The sequence below is a fragment of the Mesocricetus auratus genome, unplaced genomic scaffold (genome assembly GCF_017639785.1).
Source record: "Mesocricetus auratus isolate SY011 unplaced genomic scaffold, BCM_Maur_2.0 Super-Scaffold_100010, whole genome shotgun sequence".
Lineage (NCBI taxonomy): Eukaryota > Metazoa > Chordata > Mammalia > Rodentia > Cricetidae > Mesocricetus > Mesocricetus auratus.
The window spans coordinates 47,324,203-47,344,099 of record NW_024429194.1 but is presented as its reverse complement, the minus strand read 5'-3'; the positions used below and the strand labels follow the sequence as shown (position 1 = coordinate 47,344,099).

The window sequence follows — 19,897 nt, the reverse complement described above, 5'->3', positions numbered from 1 at the left end:
CACTTCATAACTTTAATTTTCCTACTGTTATGAATCATAATGAAAATATCTGATATGTAAGATATCTAATATGCATCCCCCCAAAGGAGTCGTAACCCACAGATTGAGAACTGCTGCTCTAAGAAGTATTCCTATATATAAAATGTGAATTTAAGAAAGAATAAATTTGTATATTAAGGGAGCAAATAACTTGGAAAAATTAATCTGTGATACTATTCCATTTAAGTTTTGGGCTTTAAAAGACTATATTAGTGTGAGTGAACTCAGTGGTTCTAACTACCTGTCATACTACTTTGTTAAGAGAAAGTTTTAATACAGTATAAAATGTGTTACAAAAACAAAATGGGGCCAAATGGTGGTGGTGCATGCCTTTGCTTGGGAGATAAATTCTGTGGGTTTGAGGCCAGCCTGAGGTACACAATAAATCCCTGTCTCCAAAAACCAAAAAGACTTGGGAGTGGAGGGAACAAACAGCAAGACACCATTTCACCTTTGCTTTTCTTTTTTAATGTTAGGGAGGCACTCCTGTGGGCTTAGCATCTAAGCCTTTTCAGATTCTTTATGGACACACTGATGAGATACTGAGCGTGGGCATCAGCACTGAACTCGACATGGCCGTATCAGGGTCAAGGGTAAGAGCTCACCCTTAAGAAAAATACCTTTTCTATAAATTGAGTAACCGTTTATATTTGAAAAGTTTTTTTTATAGAAATAGAATTTTTAATATTTATTTTGAGCATTGTTAATAGAGTAATAAGAAAGAATGAACTCAAAAGAGACTATGTTGTATTTGGGGCTCTCATTGCCCTTTCTAGTTAAGGAAGATGGCACTCTACAAGATAAAATACTGCTTAAATTCCAAGCTTAGGGTTTTCCCTAAAGCATGTTAGTCCTTTATTTCCTCAGTTTCTTTCCCATATGTCTTTATCCAAATCTCTCCTTTTTGTTGTTTTGTGTTTTTTGTTCTCTGTCACCTCCTGTGTGTGTAGGATGGCACTGTGATTATACATACCATTCAGAAAGGGCAGTACATGAGGACCTTACGACCACCTTGTGAAAGTTCCCTGTTCCTGACCATTCCCAGTTTGGCCATATCTTGGGAAGGACACATTGTCATCTGTTCCAGCTTGGAGGAAAAGCCTACCCTCAAGGTATATGGCACTTCTCTCTAGTAGATGCAGACCATCAGTAATGTTTTCTTCCCACACTGCAGAGGCAGCTTGCATAAGTAAAGAGGCTGTTTTCCTATGACTCAGTTGTTCTTTCTGCCACAATCTTGTTCTTATATTTATTTTTTATTTCAGAGATTTCTTTTGGCCTAATATTATGCATGGTTTCAAACTTAATTTCTTTTAGCTAAGGATATAACTTGGTTGGTGGAATGCTTGCCTTGCAAGCATGAGGCCCTAGGTTAAACCCCCAACCCACATACACAAAAAGCTAATTGTTTGTTTGTTTGTTTCAAGGCAGGGTTTCTCTGTGTAGCCCTGGCTGTCCTTAGACTCGCTCTGTAAATCAGGCTGGCCTTAAACTCAGAGATCTGCCTGCCTCTGCCTCCTGAGTACTCGCATTAAAGGCATGTGCCGCCACCACCAGGTAAAAAACCTAGTTTGTTATGAGAGGTGCATGAACTTTAAGTAGCAGTGATAGCCAACATAAGTTCTTTTGTGGATAAGACAGTGTAGAAATAAACTTGAACTTTATATATCCATATCCTTTCAGTAATAGAGCTTTTAAATATCAAGATTATCTTTCTAGGAATGTGGAATATTTTTGGACTAGAGGCTTATTTTACCTCTTTTTATTTAACTCCTGTTTATCTCCATGACTATGACTTGAAGTCAATCTGATATTATCTGTATACTTGTTATTTAAAATACAGCCATATTTTTATTCCAAAAATCTTACTTATGTTAAAATTTTAACTGACAATATAAACACTCAACTTTTGTTCAAGATCTTTAAAGTTTCCTAATTCTTTATAGGATAAGAACATGTTACATTTGTTTTCTATAAATGGAAAGTATCTGGGGTCTCAAGTCCTAAATGAGCAAATATCAGACATATGCATAATTGGAGAACATGTTATCACTGGCAGCTTGCAAGGGCTCCTGTCTATAAGAGAACTTCACAGGTAAGTAATTGAAATATTCAAACTGTCTGAAGAAGAGATAGCACTAGGGGATAGAAAGATGACTCAGTAGGTGAAAGTGCTTACTGCATAATATGAGGATGTGCATTTGAATTACACCCACACACACACCACCACCTACCCACCCACCCACCCACACACACCCACACACACAAATCATTGAATTCTCCACTTTCTAAACATTAAATAACCACAGACATTTATTATAATGGAATATCAGATAAAGTAAATAGCCCTATTCTGTTAACCTCAAAGGTTCATACCTATGCATTTTGCTGGAGTGACTTTTTATTTACCTTCCACTTATCTGTTGACAAGATAAAAGCATTTAATGAAAGAGCTTATGTTCTCAGTACTGTGGTATTTAAATATAATAATTGACCTTAAAGGGTTTAAGACTCTTTAGAAGTTGCCAGTCAGGGTGGCACATTCAGGAGAATTGTGAGTTCAAAGTCAGCCTAGTCTGCATAGCAAGACCCTATCTCAAACAACAAAAGGGAAGTAGTGTGTGCGAAAGAATTTAAGGATTGCTAGGATCTGAATTATCAGAGGAGTCTTGTTCAAGAAGAGACAGCTGATCTGAACAGGGGAGAGCTCTTGGACCCTAGACCTACAGCTGGGAGGCCAGCATAGGACTGATCCAGACCCCCGAATGTGAGAGTCAGTGAGGAGGCCTGGGCAACCTATGGGGCCCTGAGCAGTGGATCAGTGTTTATCCCTGGAATACAAACAGACATCATGTGTCCATAACACAAAGAGGGATGCTCTCTCAGCCTGGACTCTTAGGGGAGTGCCTGGACCCTACCCTGAGTGAAATGACAGATTCTAGATATCCCCTATGTGGAAGGAATTGTCAATAGGGTGGGAGGCAAGGGGGGGGATGGTGGAGGGGTACGGGAGGAGGGGAGGGAGAGGGAACTGGGATTGACATGTAAAACAAGCTATTTAAAATTAAAATAATTTTAAAAATCTAAAAAAAAAGAATTATTAGAATTTGAAATAGAGATGAACTTAGGGAAATGATGAGTAAATGAATTACAGTTGGGAATATGGTGGTGTATGCCTATAAATCTGATCTGACATCTGTAAAATTGGATGCAGAGCTAGATGATCAAGTTACCTTCCATGTATAACCTGTGCATCTAGGCATGTAATTATGTCTGCTTTTTTTATGTCTTCTAGTTTGAATCTCAGCATCACACCGTTAGCCATGCGATTGCCTATCCACTGTGTTTCTGTAACCAAAGAAAACAGCCATGTTCTTGTAGGCTTAGAAGATGGCAAATTGATTGTTGTAGGTGTTGGCAAGCCAGCTGAGGTAAGACTCAGCATGATGGTTTTTCCCTTACTATTGTGGGTTCCTTCATTCCAGCTGATTCAGAAGTTTCCATTATGGATAAATTGAAACATAAATTTGACTTTTCAGAAAAAACCAAAGTATAAAGTTGTTAATCAGTAGTATTTATACTATGATAAAATTGAAAGCATGCTTGTGGATTGGTCTTTATTTCACTGTGTAAATATTACTCCAAATCAAGACTCACAAAGACTGTAGGCATGAAAGCTCTTATAAAAAATATATATAGTTTCTAACAATAAGACTAATTTGATTTAATAAAATTTATAATGTATAAGTGCGTCGTTTTTTTATTTGGAACTACAAATATCCCATATTCACATGCTTATTCTCAGTGAGTTTACTATAACAATAAATTTACTTGTTTTGTTTTGTTTTTTTTTTTTTGGTTTTTGTTTTTTGGGTTTTTTTGTTTGTTTGTTTGTTTTGTTTTTTGAGACAGGGTTTCTCTGTTGCTTTGGAGGCTGTCCTGGAACAAGCTCTTGTAAACCAGGCTGGTCTGGAACTCACAGAGATCCACCTGCTTCTGCCTCCCGAGTGCTGGGATTAAAGGCGTGGGCCACCAACGCCCTGCTAAATTTACTTGTTTAATAGTCTTTCATAGATCTGACATTTGTTCCTCAGAAAACTTAATGGCTGTACTCCAGGTAACTTAGTGATTCTCCCTGAAAACTTATTATGTAAAATTAAATTAGTCATTGCATGCTTTTTGAGAAATGTAATGTTGTATCTGAAGGTGTTTCTTTGAGAGAAGAAATTAAGTTGTGTGTGGTAGCGTATGCCTATAATCCCAGTGCTTGGAAAACAGAGGCAGAGGAATCACCATAATTTTGGGGACCAGACTGATCTATATAGTAAATCCTAGGCAAGCCAGGGCTATATGGCAAGATGCCCTCTGAAAACAACCACAGAAAAAAGGCTGGACAGATGTCACAGCAGGCCAGAGCATTCACTGCTCTGCAGGAAGCACTCACATAGTACATTACAAGCATCTATTACTGCAGCTATAAGTAAACACTCATCTACATAAAATAAAAAGAGACTTAGAACATTTTCAACGTTTCCATTCAACATTGAGCTTCTTGATAGTTTCCTGAATTGCACCCACCTTTCCCCTGCTAGTGTGATCATTACATAAAACTCTGCTCACACTTTATACTTTGAGTGCATGTGTAATCCCTGCTAGCTGGAGGCTCAGGTGGGAGAATCACAGGTTGAAGGTCTGCCTGCCTACAGGGTGAGCTCAGTGTCAGGCCAAACAGCTAGTGAGACTTAGTCTCCAAAGTATGAAGAATGGCTAGGGATATAGCTCCATGCTAGAGTATTTGACTAGTAAGAGGAGGCCTTGAGCTCAGTTTCTTGTAAATAAATAGCTTTAGTTATTTTTGTTTGTTTGTTTGTTTTGTTTCTGAGACAGGGTTTCTCTGTATTGTTTTGGAGGCTGTCCTGGAACTCACTATGTGGACCAGGCTGGCCTCGAACTCACAGAGATCCGCCTGCCTCTGCCTCCCAGTGCTGGGAGCTTTAGTTATTAATGAAGAATCTTTTAACATGTTAGTGATTTTGCTTCCAAAACCTGGTCTGCACTTTACAAACTCAGTGTCATATATATTTTGATCTTATGTGTCCTTGTTTTATCCTTAACATCTGTTCTCCATTTCTCTGGATTACCTTAACAGATGCGTTCGAGTCAGCTTTCTCGAAAATTGTGGGGCTCTAGCAAGCGGCTCAGTCAGATTTCAGCTGGAGAAACTGAATACAATACTCAAGACCTCAAGTGATTGTTGTCCCCACCTTCTGTGGTGAAGAACTGAGTTTTATTTATGGCTGCTTTGTCACTTCAGCTGAATCTCTCTAGTCTCTGAAAGTCTTTAAGGGTTTTATCCTAAAAATCCTTTAAGTTTCACCACAGTGTGATATTTGTGAAGATGTAGGTTGAGCTGGAGTTTAGGGCACATGCCTGTAATGCTAACATTTGATAGGCTGAGGCAGGTGGATCTTAAGTTCAAGGCCAGCCTGGGCTACATAGCAAGCCTTGTCCCAAAAATTCAATAAATAACTAAAGAGTAAGAATAAAGTTTTAGGTTGTACTAAATCCATTTTAAAACTTATATCAACAGTGAGCCTAGTTTTGTTAACCAGTACTAAAACTTAATTGAAAAAAATATATTTGATTAGATTTGGTAACCCATTCCTAAATCATTAAATCCATTTAAAAAATAAACTTCTAATATTCTATGTTTAGATTAAATTCTCTTAATCTAAGTAGCAAAATTTAAGTTATTTCTAATAAATTAGTGTAGATAATGTAGAGTTGAGAGATGTGGCTTTTCATGTATTCTTTAGATAATCACTTTCAGTTTACTGACCATTACATTAAAAACATAACCTTTTAGGCATTTGTTGTACAATTATGCACAATTGGATTAAGTACAATGTTGAAATAGTACACTGGTTTATTTCTCTACCCCTACTATTTAATATATTATTAATAAAATTGTATTTAATTGCATTATTATCCTTAAGTAACAAAAGTTGAATAAGAAAAACTAGAGATCAGTTTTACACATGTACTTTAATAATAGTGTATTTAAGGAAAAATGCTGTGGCCTTTGAGTAGCATGTGCAGCACAATTTATGTCTGTGAAGTTCAGAATTTTGTGAATGTCTCTGTTAAGTAAAAACTGTACTCTCTATGTAATTAAGCATCTTTACCCTGATGATCATGAGTTGTCAGTAATGGTCTAAAAGGTTATGAAAGATGGAGTAACAGTGCATAATTCAGCATAGTCATTTAGGTAAAGTAATGCTTATTGCTTGTTATATGCAACTGTTAGGATGATAGCTTATTTTATTATAGTTTGTTAAATATTACATTGTATTTATAATTTTAAGTAAAAAAAAGATTGATTTAATTTGGGATTCAAAGTAATTGTTATTTGTTTTTGTAAAATACTACCAGATTGATGATCTAAGATCCCACAGGCTTTAGGAAGATTTGTAAATCTCTGAAGTTGTACAGAAATTTATATGTTGAATCTATTTTCAGGAAAGAACTATTGTATGACTTCCTTAAAATGATCTATGGGCAACAATGAATGACTTCACAATAGTAGCCTTTCACAATTATATCCTTTTTTGTTTTGCTGATCATACATTTCCTTATACTTAATTGTCTTTTCAGTTGAATTCTGAAGAAATTTTGATTTTCCATTTTCTCTCTCCTGTTGACCACAGTGTCCAGTGTTCATTTATTTATAATCCCCATAAACAGGTGTTTTAAACATTTAGATATGAAAGATTATGTTTAGGAAAATTTTCCAATGTTTTGACTTGTTGTGGGTCAATCACTTTTGTTTAATCTATTAAAATTCTGATTCAGGAAAAAATAGCTGTGTTTTAAATATGACACTAAAATCAACTGGTACAAAAGCAGAATTTGTGTAAATGCAAAGATTTTTTTTGAAAGACTTCAGGAATTTGTTGGAAGTCTCAGAAGTCAGTAGAGATGATTATGGAATATGAATCATTTCTTCTTTTCATTTCCCCTCCCCCACTTCCCAGGTGCTACAACCATGGTGCCATCTGTTCACTGTAAAAGTTTTAAGGGAGTTCAAGTCAGAACCAACATGATTGGGCGGTTTTTTCCTTGTTGGTTTTTTGTTTGTTTGTTTGTTTAGTTGGTTGGTTGGTTGGTTGGTTGGTTGGTTGGTTGGTTTGGTTTGGATTTTTGAGATAGGGTTTTTCTATATAGTCATGACTGACCTGGAACTCACTCTGTATACCAATCAGGTTAGCTTCAAACTCCCAAATATCCACCTGTCTCTGCCGCCTGATTGCTGGGATTAAAGGTGTGTGCCACCACTCCCCAACCAAGAATGAACTTTTGTATTAACTAAAATAAGCAAATCTAGTGGAACTATTATCTGAATAATATACTCATGTAAAGAGTAGAACCATGAAATTAAAAGTTACTAGATAATATTGCTGGGAAGATTAACTTTTACAGAGTGGAGTGTAGATATTATCCATAGAAATTTTTATAACATCTAGTGTAAGAAATTATTAGAATAGATTGAGAGCTGGATATTTTACTTAATGAGTATAAAATCTCAACTTGGCTGCTGTTGGTATCAGTTCACCTTTTCAGAACTTTTCATCTGCTTTTGTTTCTTGATAATGGTGATCATGAATATTAAAATCTCAGCATCTGGTAATGAGAAAGTTTTACTAAGATAATGTTCTTACTTGGAAAATGAGGTCAGAATTTGTTTTGCTGCTACTGTTGGTGGTAGTGGTGGTGGTATGTGTGTCTGTTTATGTATACACATTTATACAATTGTTATATGTACTTAGAGAATAAAACAGTGTAATATATAACTCCCCCAGTCAGTATTCTGTCATTAGTTAGGTAAAGTTGAAAAAGAAACAAATAAGAATATGAAAGTCAGGAAACTGCAAAAATAAACATTAGCATTAAGTCTTTCTAGCCAGTGTTGCCTATGAAAGAAGTTTCTATTAACTTCTGTTAAGTCGAAGTGCATCCTTCTGTGGAAGAAGCATGTGTAGTCATAGTACAGTCTTTCTTGTTGCTTGTGATAGATATGGGATTCTTCTTCACAGAACTGACGCTGAAATGTTGCATGCTGCTAAAGGAATAAGTATGCCCACAGAATTAAGAATTTAGACTCTTGCCGGGCGGTGGTGGTGCACGCCTTTAATCCCAGCACTCGGGAGGCAGAGGCAGGCGGATCTCTGTGAGTTCGAGGCCGGGCTGGACTGACAGCCTCCAAAACAATACAAAGAAACCCTGTCTCCTAAAACCAAAAAAAGAAAAAAAAAGAAAGAAAGAAAGAAAGAAAGAAAGAAAGAAAGAAAGAAAGAAAGAAAGAAAGAAAGAAAAAGAATGTAGACTCTTGATCTTAGTTTCTTTATATTTCTTTTCGAATATGCTAAGAAGGTGAAATTGAGTGCCAGTTTTTGTTCAGTGATGATAGAGGCATGGTATTTGCCTGTAAGTAAAACATACTATTTTTACTAAGGAAAGCTTTTAATTGAATTTTGAGAGGCTAGTTCCTTTAAAATATTTGCTTATAAAATTAATAGCATCATCTTTGCCTGTTTTCCGATTAAAAACATATGAGTACATTTACTGTATTGAATATGAACAAGGTATTAAATGTATAATACCATGTATCTGGGATATGTGTTTCTAAAGATGTTCTTCTCACATTGCTAAACCTGTTTTCTTAGCCCTATCTACAATTTTTGAGTGATATGTACAAAATGGAACATATTATTTTTACTTGGTAAATCTGTTGTTTTCGTTTTTCATCTAGACCCAAATCCTGGTGTAAGTGTTCGGTCTATTACAGAAACGATTCTTTCCCAATAAGTGAGCACTCTTAAACATCTTTACCATTAACAGCAGATACTCATTCTCATTACTTCTTCCTATTTGTGTGGTGTGTGTCATGTACTTAGCATTTGGTTTGTTTCAGATGATTCCATATAGACATTGTTCTGAAGAATTTCCTCAGATTGCTTTCCTGATAGCATTGGGCAACAATACAGTGTTATCACCTTTTAATATTGTTTATATCATTACATTTACACATTACTTATATAATTTAAATGTAGCATTTTCTATGCCAGTTGTTAATCCCCAACCTCAACTAGTGTCTTTATTGTCTTTGTTTCATATGGACAGAACCACTGGATTTCCTTTTCATTATTGAAAAGTTCAATTATCTTATCATGAACTCTTTAGACCTTTCATATTTGAAAATCTTAATTAACATTTACCTCCAATAACATTGTCTGTTTGATAATATTAGTTCCTAATTCCTATCAGTCAATATTTTCCACACTTATAAAGTGTAAATTTTTTTTCAGTATTGGTAATTGAACTCAGGACCTCAAGCATATTAGGCAAGAATAAAAAGCATTACTAATCAGTGCTAAAAGAAAAACAGAATCAGATTTCTTACAGAATTGCAGCATTAGGTAAATTCTCCTAAGTACTTTTGATAATGTTTGCAGGTATGCCTCTGCATGGAATGTTCTTTAATTTTTCATAGGTTTTAGAGCTTAGAACTAATAGAGCATTAACATTTGAGAGATGTAGTCTTGGACTCAGGATGTATCTCAGTGATGGTACACTTTCATGTGAAGCTCTGGGTTTGGGTGGGATTCTTTCCCACAACACTGGGACAGCATAGGGTCTCATACATAGTTCAGAGACTGGTTCCTATTTGAGGTCACAGATCAGACTTGTCTGTAAGATTAATAAGTATGCTATGCCTTGGTACTACTTGGGACTTTTCATTAGGTTAATCATCCCCAGCTCTCAAAAATTATAAATATATGTATGTTCATATAATGTATTAAATGAATCTGTGACTAAATTGCAGATAGATTTTTAGCTGTTGAAAATCATGTGACTATCTTAGGATATAGGATTTATATCTCTTCTCTGCCTTTTGGCTACCATAAAGTATAGAATATAAAAATTATGTGGTTTAATTTATTATAAAAGCCTTATGTAAAAATGGTCACTTTATCAACTTAAGTTCTTTTGACAATAATACTTATTCATTAGGCACATTTTCTTAGACTAGTATTATTTACTGACATTACACAGAAGTGGTTTCTAAATACATTGCAAGAGTTGGACACCTGAAGATAATTCTTTAAGTGTCAAATAAGAAGTTACAAATTCAGTGGTATATGTCTTTCCCTAATGCACAGAGCAAGATGAAAGTCACAGATTCAATATTCTTTTCTATATGATACAATTTTTATGTTAACCTTGAAAACACATATCTTGAATATATTAATATAACAGCAGCCAGATTTCATCATTTGGAAAATTAGGCAAAGTGGTGCATGCACATGGTTCTAGTTACTTGGCATACTGAAATGGAAGGCCCATCTGAGTCGGGAAGTTCAGGATCAGTTTGGACAATGTAGCAAGACTTCCATTTCAAAAATAAGTAAATAATTTTAATGTTAAAGAAGTGCTGCTGCTATGTATTTCCTTTTATAAGGGCTTTCTGGTAATTTACATTTGTTCATAACTATTTTTGAACAGTTACAAGATGTTTCACTGCTTTATAGTGCTCTTGTAACTTAGCAATGTAGCATGAGACTAAGAACAGGCTTTAGGTGAGATTGAAAAGTTTTATTGATTAAAATACAAGCTATTTTTAAAAGAAGTCTTTCTGGGCAGTGGTGGAGCACATCTTTAATCCCAGCACTTGGGAGGCAGAGGCAGATGGATCTCTGTGAGTTCAAGGCCAGCCTGGTCTATAGAGCAAGTTCCAGGACAGCTAGTTTTATATAGAGAAACCTTGACTTGGAAAAAAAAAAGTTATTCCAGTTAAGATTTTATTTAAGTAATATGTTCTGTTGACCTTATATTAAAATTACATGCTCTTGAATAATGTAGTCAAGTTGAAAATTTGGCTTTAATGTTCTTCCCCCATCCCCCACCCCCGTTTTGGTTTTGGGGACAGATTCTCAGTTTCTAGCCTTGGCTGTCCTGGAAGTACCAATATCAACTAGGTTGGCCTCAAACTCAGATCCATCAGCCTTTGTCTTCCAAGTGCTGAGATTTTCAAGAATATACATAATTATTTTGCTTCTCAGAAGTAATTCTGGCGGAAGATATCAGTAGTTAACTATTGTTAGCTTAAATTTGTATTATATTGGAACTAAAGAAAAAATTTGCATGTTTGTTAGGTAATGCCAAATAATTTGCATATAGTTTTCTACACCTTCCAGAATTATGGTAGGTTTGTTTTTTTGTTTTTTTTAAGACAGGGTTTCTCTGTGTAGCTTTGGAGCCTGTCTAGGAACTTGCTCTGTAGACCAGGCTGACCTTGAACTCATAGAGATCTGACTGCCTCTACCTCCCGAGTACTGAAACTAAAGGTGTGCACTTACAGTGACTGAAGGCCTTTTACATTTTGGACATTTCTTTTTCCTATTCTGACTGTTACTTCTCAAAGACTGCTCCATAGACATTACCACAGCATTTTATATGTAGTTACTGCTACTTGTAGTCAGCTTTACATAAGAAAATTTAGGAAACCATGTGACTTCCTGCTAAATTCTTTTTTTTTTTTTTTTTTTTTTTCCGAGACAGGGTTTCTCTGTATTGTTTTGGAGGATGTCCTGGAACTCGCTTTGTAGACCAGGCTGGCCTCGAACTCCCAGAGATCTGCCTGCCTCTGCCTCCCGAATGCTGGGATTAAAGGCATGTGCCACCACATCCAGCTGCTAAATTTCTTTTACAGGATAACTTTCCTTTCTCCATCAGCTTGCTTTTGTATAGTTGGAGGAAAAAAAAATATCAGAAAGTAATCACATCTCTACATAGCCATTTTCTATCAAATTCATTATTAAATCAAGACAAAATTAACAAGCATACTTGATTAATTAGTTTGACAGTTTTTCTGGGACTCAGATTAATTAGAAATTCCAGTTTTCGGGGCTGGAGAGATGGCTTAGCAGTTAAGAGCACTGACTGCTCTTCCAGAGGACCCAGGTTCAATTCCCAATACCCACATGGCAGCTCACAACTGTCTATATGACTCTAAGATCTGATACCCTCACAAAGATATACATGCAGGCAAAACATCAATATACATAAAATGAAAATAAATTTAAAAAAAGAAATTTCAGTTTTAACAGGGTGGTGGTCTCTTGAATACATGAATTATACACACTAGTCCAGAAGGGTTAGCTGAACATTCAAAAACAAAAAGTCCTTAAGTATGGTGGTGTACCTATAATCCCAACACGGGCTACAGCAGGAGGATTGCCTCAAGTTTGTGGGCTACCCTGGGCTATAGAATAAACTGTCTGTCTGTCTGTCTCTCTGTCTCTGTGTGTGTGTGTGTGTGTCTTTCTGTCTGTCTGTCTGTGTCACCCCCCCAACACCTTAGAAATTGTGCTGCTAGTTACTATTTAAGAAGTCATATATTTGTCTTAAAATGTCCCTTTTCATTTGTTCTACTGGAATTAATTGAATGAACAAAAAAGAATAGTAATAAGCCTCTGCTTATCTTTTTATTGACTTGCAAACTGTGACGTGTTGCATATTCATATGCAAAATGGGGGTTCAAAGTTGAACAAGTTTTAGACTTTATATGGATGTAAGTAACTTTAATTAGCATTCTGATAAAAAATTACTATTTGGTGTAATTGATTCTTTTAGCTTTCATCCCCCTGAATTTAAATATACAAGATGTATTTTTGTTTTGTCATATAAATATTTTTAAGAATGTCAATGAATGTATATGAGTTAATGTTTGATTTGTTTCTGTATAGTGTGAAAAATAGTTGAAAATTTTGCACTTTGTTAGTCCCTTGGAAATTTATATTCTGGTGTTTTTTAAGAATGTACATTTATTTTGTACATAATAAATTCGCTTTGTATATGACAATGAGTTTGAATCAAATAAAAAGATAACTACTTTTGTCCTTTGGTTTATAGTCCTCAGTTTGTGTAGTTTGACTAGAGTTTTCTGTGCCTACTCAAGTTTTAACTTTTATCCACCTAACCTTTAAATCCTGGACTTCAAACCTGATAGACAGGTGTTCTACTGTTGAGCTACATACACTCCCAGCCTTGAGGCATCAACTTTGTGCAGTCTAAGCACTAAGCCTCGACCTGCCTTCCTGCTGGGATTTTGCCTCCGTATCCAGAACCACAGAAGTGAACAATAACTTAGCTGGTCATAGTACTACATTTAGTAGAGGGTCTTTACTAGAACCATAAACTTGCGCATGAATTCATCAAGATTCCTAATTAGTGCAGTCAAATTCAGGCTAGTGACTAGATTAGTCAAAACTGCCTTTTGTTAAATCCACAGAACTGTATCAGGCATCAGATAAATGTTTTCAAATCGTAATAAAACTTAAGTTTTCTTGTCATTTAATATCACATCAGTTAACAAAGTCATAGTTTTGTGCTTTGGGACTTATTTCTCAAAAAGATCTGAAAAAAACACTCAAATGATGCTGTTGCTATAACAGTGTTCCATGTTATTTATTTTTAAAAAGGAACTAGAAAGTTGTCTCAGCAGTTAAGACACTTGTTGCTCTTACAGAGGACCCAAGTTCAATTCCCTACACCCACATAGTGACTCACAACCCTGAGTAACTCCAATTCTAGGGGTCCAATGCCCTCTTCCAGACATGCACATGCACTTATAAATACATTTTTTTTTTTTTTGGTTTTTACGAGACAGGGTTTCTCTGTATTGTTTTGGAGGCTATCAGTCAAGCCCGGCCTCGAACTCACAGAGATCCGCCTGCCTCTGCCTCCCAAGTGCTGGGATTAAAGGCGTGCGCCACCACCGCCCGGCTAAATACATTTTTTAATAAAAGGTTTCTCAGAGCCTGTAGAGATACCAACCAGTAAACAGGATTGTTACTGAACCATGGTTTATCTTATCAGTAACACTGACAGCTCTAGGGAGATGACTCAGTAGACAAAGCACTTGTACTGCCAGCATGTGGCCTGGAGTTGGGATCCCCAGAACCAGGTAGATAACAGGTAGGCTGGCAATGAGCCTGTAATGCCAGCTCTAGGGAATTCAGGGACAAAGGGTCTCTGGAGCAAATTGGCAAGCTAGACTAGACAAATAGGTGGACTCTGGATTCAGTTGTGAGCAACTGCCTCAGTGAATAGAGTACTTGAGGAAAGCTCCTCACACGCGGCCTCACACAGAGGAATGTGTGTTCACATACATACAAAACTAACATTCAAGCATAAATATATAAACTAATTGAAAGAAGTCCTCTTCTATCTAATGTATTTCCAGTATTATTTGATTTATTTTTTTTTTTAGTTTTGACTTGTTCTGTGTCACAATCTCACACTTTAGTCTAAGGTGGCCTGGATTCATATAACCATAGCTTCACTCATAGTAATCCTCCTGCCTCACTCAGCCTTCTGCATGCCAATATTACTGATGGGAACCACTATTGGCTTACAACTTTATTATGTATAATACCTAATTCTATATAGCTTCAGGCCATTGAATTAATAAATTGTGATATTTTTTTATCTTGAATAAATACTTCATATAGATTTTAAATATTTTTAATTTTAAAATATTTTACTTAAGAACTTAATTTTTTAAATATTTAAATTTTTAATAGGAGTTTTAAAACACCTAAGAATTAAACTGAAAACCATTTTTGCTGTTGTCATTTGAGGTAAGCCTCACCATGTAGCCCAAGATAACTTAGAACTCACATATGTTGGCCGTGAGCCTCTGGCAATTATCCTGCTTCTGACTCCTAAGTGCTGGTATTATGTGTGTGTACCTCCATGCCTGTGTCTGAAAATTGTTTAAGTTCAGTATGACTATATACTGAAGTATGTAGGCAAGTTCTCAGGAGGGACAGCCTTGTCTATGTTAAAGGTTTTACAAGGCTGAGTGATCAGAACTTTGTAATTGTGGAGAGTTGGAATGGTGCGGATGCAGAGTCAAAATTGTCGAGGCTATATTCAGTCTCCTTAATTTCCCACTTTTGTGCCTGATCTAGTACCTTTTCAACTAGGTAAACTGGGTAAAATCTATATTATACCAAGAGCCTCCTCCAACCAAAAGCTAAGAATGTCATCAAATAACATCAGAAATAGTAGTCTCCCCAGCTTTTGAGTAACTTGCTGTCTTAATTTTCTCTTGCTGTGACAGAACACCATACTCAAAACAACTTATAAAAGGAAGCATTTAATTGGACTTAACGCTTTCCAGAGGGTTAGAGTTCCTGATGGCTAAGAGAAGGCGTGGCAGCAGGAACAGCTGAAAACTCACAGAGGCCGAGAGAACTAGGGAGTGGGTAGGACTGGCTGTCTTTGAAACCTCAGAGCTTAACCTCCAGTAACATACCTCTTCCAGCAAGGCAATGCCTCCTTCCCAAACAGTTCCATTAGTGGGACTATCTATTCAAACAATGGCCTGTGGGGACCTCTGTTGTTGGTTTTTTACTTTCTCTTTGACTCTTTGTGGGACCCCGACACCCAGCTCCCAAATAAATAAACACACACAGGCTTATTCTTTCTAATGAATGCCTGGCCTTAGCTTGCTTTGTTTCTAGCCAGTTTTTCTTAAATATCCTATCTACTTTTTGCCTCTGGGCTTTTTCCTTTTCTTCTGTATGTCTCACTTTCACTCTTAATCCATAGCTGGGTATGTGGCTGTGTGGCTGGCCCCTAGCATCATCCTCTCCTTATTTTTGCTCCTCCACTCTCCTCCCAGATTTCTCCTCCTATTTATTCTCTCTGCCTGCCAGCCCTGCCTGTCCTTTCTCCTGCCTCACTATTGGATGTTCAGCTTTTTATTAGACGATCAGGTGTTCTAGACAGGCAAAGCAACACAGCTTCACAGAGTTAAGCAAATGCAACATAAAAACTGCAACACATCTTTATACAAGTAAACAAATGTTCTACAGCATAAATCTTAAAATAATATTCTACAACAGACCATTCTCATTCAGACCATCACACTTGCCTACTTGATACTTTGACCAATATTTGGTGAGTGCCTTGACTTACCACTTTCTTCTACGACTATAAAAGTTTATATAAAAGATTTGTGCTATTTGGGACAACCTGAATACCTATTTCCTGGACCATGGCCAGACATATCTGGCTCAAACAAACTTTCTCTTAGTCTCTTTGAGAGAAGAGCTATGTTTTGCATTGACTGTTGATCAATTGTAAAAATTTTGTTCAAGAATAAAACCACTTTCATTTAGATAAATTTCCACAAAATTAGTAGCACAATTAGCTAATTTGTGCACATAAATATTGTCTCCAGTCCAGCACCTACTATGAGGCACAACCTGATAAATAATATTCCTACAAGTAAAAATGTCCCATCTATACACTTATCAAAGTAAGTAGGTTCATAAGGTACATGAGTATATTAAAGCTCTATCAAAAAGAGACCCTTTAGACCTCAGAGCTTATGGAACACCAGATCAACAAAGTGCAATGCTCTGCCTGGACCCCATTGAGGACACCTGTATCAGGCATGGTGGCACACACCTTTAATCCCCATACTTGAGAGGCAGAGGCAGGAGGATCACTAGTGAGTAGCAGGCCAGCCTGGGATACATGAGACCCTGTTTCAAAAGCCAAAAACCAGTGTGGTGGTGGCAGCCCTTCTAACTACCCAACCGTTATATCAAGGGACCAAGAGGCAATGACTGTCCCCAGGGCTTTATGAACCACATCAAATTGTCATTTGTCAGTCTGTCCATCCACTCCTCCATCTGTCCATCTCAGCTTGTCTCAACTATCCTCCACCTCTACAGCTCAGCAAAACCCTGTTTCTGAGCTCTGAGCCTCTAGCAACTCCAACTAGGTTTATTAATATTTCTAATCACTGCCTTCACATCTAGGTTTATTAATATTTCTAATCACTGCCTTCACATGTGTATCAGTTCTCTGTTGCCACCAGTAAGGATCCTTTTTGTAATCCTTCTATAACCTATACATACACTTGTTGTGTGAAATACTGTGTGATTTAATATTAGTAATAAAGATTGGAATAAAGGGGCTTACAAAACCAGTCTTTGTGGAACACACCTTTAAACCCTATATGTACTTGGTTGAGATGCAGAGGCAGGCAGGCAGGTGAGTGAGATTTCTAGGCCAGCCAGGACTTTATAGTGAGATCCTGTTTCAATAATGGAGGGCCAGGGTACTGAAGAGATGGGTAAAAGCTCTTGCTGTACAAGCCTGGTGACTTTCAGTCCCCAGAACTCATGGTAGAAGGAGAGAGCTTGAAAATTGTCCTTTGATCTCCGCTTGTTCACCATTCATGTGGGCACCTACATCCTCACCCATCATACACACATAACTGGAGTAAACGAGCCTACGATTGCTGATGGCCAGCCATCAAGAAAAATCCTACTTGGTAAATTGTAGCTGTGGGTTTATTGTTATTCAATAAATTCTGACACTGTGTAAAGATACAGAAGCGTGCATATTTGTTTCTGATTCTGACATGCTCACAATATGAATCATTATCGTATTTAAACTCTTTTTTATAAAAGAGGAAATAATTTCAATATGTGAATATTTACAAAATGCCAGATGTTTGACCTATTCAAGTAAAAAAATTTTGGGTATTGGTACAAAACTTGTGAAAGTATAGTATCCATGGTCATTAAGCTATTTTTAAAGCTTAAAAAGAAAAACCTCAGAAGAGGTAGATGTCTGCTTATCTCTGGCGTTATGTGGTGCTGGGAGCACAACCAGAACTGTATGCTAAAGTGCTCCACCAGTGATCGCTATCAAGTGTCCAGCTTTAGACACTCTCCATTTCTGAAACATGGTGCCCTGCTTCTGCGGATACAGTTCAGAGGGCATCAGGCTAGGAGCTAGTTTAAGACTAAATGACCCAGAGGAGCTCAGATACCTAGCAGGTACAGGCATGGTTTTGATCCCCAATGCCGGGAAGGGTGAGGTCCTGATGCATTGGATGATTGGTGCCAAAAGTTAACATTTGTGCATTTCAAAATCTCATCTGTTGTTGATCCAGACCACCATTTTGATGGGAAATGTTTTTAAAATTTATTTTAAATACCAAACCTTGAAACATTCAGGGCAGTTTGAAATACACTCACTCAGAGTTAAAAGTACAACTTCTGCTGGGCGTGGTGGTACATACTTAAATTCCATTTACTTGTAAACTAAGGCAGGAAGATCATACGTTTGAGGCCAGCTTGAGCAACATAGACAACTTTGTCTCAAAACAGGAAAAAAAAGTTATTTCTACCAAATGTAATCTTGGATAGCAGTGTTTGTTACAAACTGCAAAGATGGTGGCATTTTCAATGGGGTTCCTGCATAAGCAGTACTCTTTTTATAGGAGCTCTAAATGCAAATCAGGATTCTCTTGCCAAATTGCTGTCTGACATTTTGATATTCAAGCTATAAAATCTATACATTGTTTTAGGATGCTTTCACTAAATGTGTGCCAGTAAGTTGCAGATTTTGCCTTACATTAATCCATGTTAAAACTTCTGAGATAAAACAGAATGATCTTAAGGTACTGTAATGCTGATCAAGCAATGCTTGAAACACTGAAGTACACAACACTCGGTGCTTTCTATAGGACATCCAGTATTATCCTACCACTGGCAACCCTATATGGCATTTTCTGTGACTTGATTTGATGAGGCAGAGACTCAGGTAATCAGATAATCCAGGAACTCGGTTTGTAGCTGGGAATGACCAAACCCTCGATTCTATTGCCTCAACCTCCTGAGCGCTGCGATTACAGGTGCGTGACACCAGGTTTATGTGGCCCTGGGGACAGGAGCCAGGACTTCTTGCATACTAGGAAAGCACTCTGCCAACCGATCTAACTCCCCAGCCTCCGGTTTTCAGCTTTATGTAGGAGCTGGAGGTTGGCAAGGAATCTACTGCAAATCAGAATTAACAGCCAGAAATCCTATCAGCAGTCTGCCACTGTGGTGCACACCTTTAATCCCAGCACCAGGAAGGCAGAGGCTGGAAGATCTGTCAGTTCGAGGGTATCCTGGACTACATAGCTTCAAGCTAGCCAGGGCTACACAGTCTCAAAACAAAAATGACCACATTTTGTTTTTATGTTTGTTTTTGAGAAACAAGGAGCATCTAATGGTGCTTAACTGTTCAACCACGCAGGTGTCCGGGTTGGCGTGGCTTGGGCCATGAGTCTCACTCCAATGTATAGGCGTGACTACCATCTCTGAGATGGCCTTGTGCGAGCCGACTGGTGTTGCCGCTGGCCCCTAGATGGGCCCTGGTGGGAGCCTGGCCTGGAGGTTTCCGTGTTGAGTGGGGCAGGGCAGGGGTGACGCCCAGTGCGGGCGGAGCGGGGCTCCCATTCGCCGGCCGCCCGAGCCGCCTCCCCGGCGCCGACTCCCCAGCCGCGGCGCCGCCTGCGGAGCGCTGGGCCCGGGACCGAGACGCGGTCGGAAGCATGCTGGACTTCGCCATCTTCGCCGTCACGTTCCTGCTGGCGCTGGTGGGAGCGGTGCTCTACCTCTACCCGGTAACCGCCGCCTCGGACCCCGGGGGTGCGCTTGCGCGCCGCGTGGACCTAGGCTTCTGGCCCGAGGGCAGCGCTGGCGGGGGAGTCACGTGGCACCGCCCCGGCGTGCGTGCGCGTGCGCGCCCCGGAGCCCGGTCTAGTTCTCCTGTGGGGTCTGGGCTTACCCCCTGCGCCGCGCTCCTGCTTTCTGAGGCGGCGTTGAATTATTTTGGGTGGCTTTTGAGGTACTGACACCCTCAAAAGTGTCCGGTTGGCTACGGCATCGGGGGAGAAACTCCTTCCATCTTCCCCTAGCAGCCCCCTGCATCTGTCCCG

At 38.1% G+C, this 19,897-nt stretch overlaps 2 protein-coding genes across 3 annotated transcripts in view; both read left to right on the top strand.

The window, feature by feature from the left end:
• Nbeal1 (neurobeachin like 1) overlaps positions 1–7,889 on the top strand; it is a 154,772-nt gene extending 146,883 nt beyond the window's left edge. For both annotated transcript variants that reach the window (XM_040753510.1, XM_040753509.1), the window contains 5 exons: positions 516–632; positions 990–1,151; positions 1,986–2,134; positions 3,335–3,470; positions 5,189–7,889. In XM_040753510.1, coding sequence (XP_040609444.1) covers positions 516–632; positions 990–1,151; positions 1,986–2,134; positions 3,335–3,470; positions 5,189–5,290 — 666 coding nt within the window. In that variant the 3' untranslated portion in view covers positions 5,291–7,889. The remainder of the gene's footprint in view (positions 1–515; positions 633–989; positions 1,152–1,985; positions 2,135–3,334; positions 3,471–5,188) is intronic.
• Positions 7,890–19,429: 11,540 nt separating this feature from the next.
• The window catches only part of LOC101844281 (cytochrome P450 20A1), a 39,261-nt gene continuing 38,793 nt past the window's right edge, over positions 19,430–19,897 (top strand). Inside the window, exon 1 of the mRNA XM_040753507.1 lies at positions 19,430–19,582. Coding sequence (XP_040609441.1) covers positions 19,511–19,582 — 72 coding nt within the window. The 5' untranslated portion in view covers positions 19,430–19,510. The remainder of the gene's footprint in view (positions 19,583–19,897) is intronic.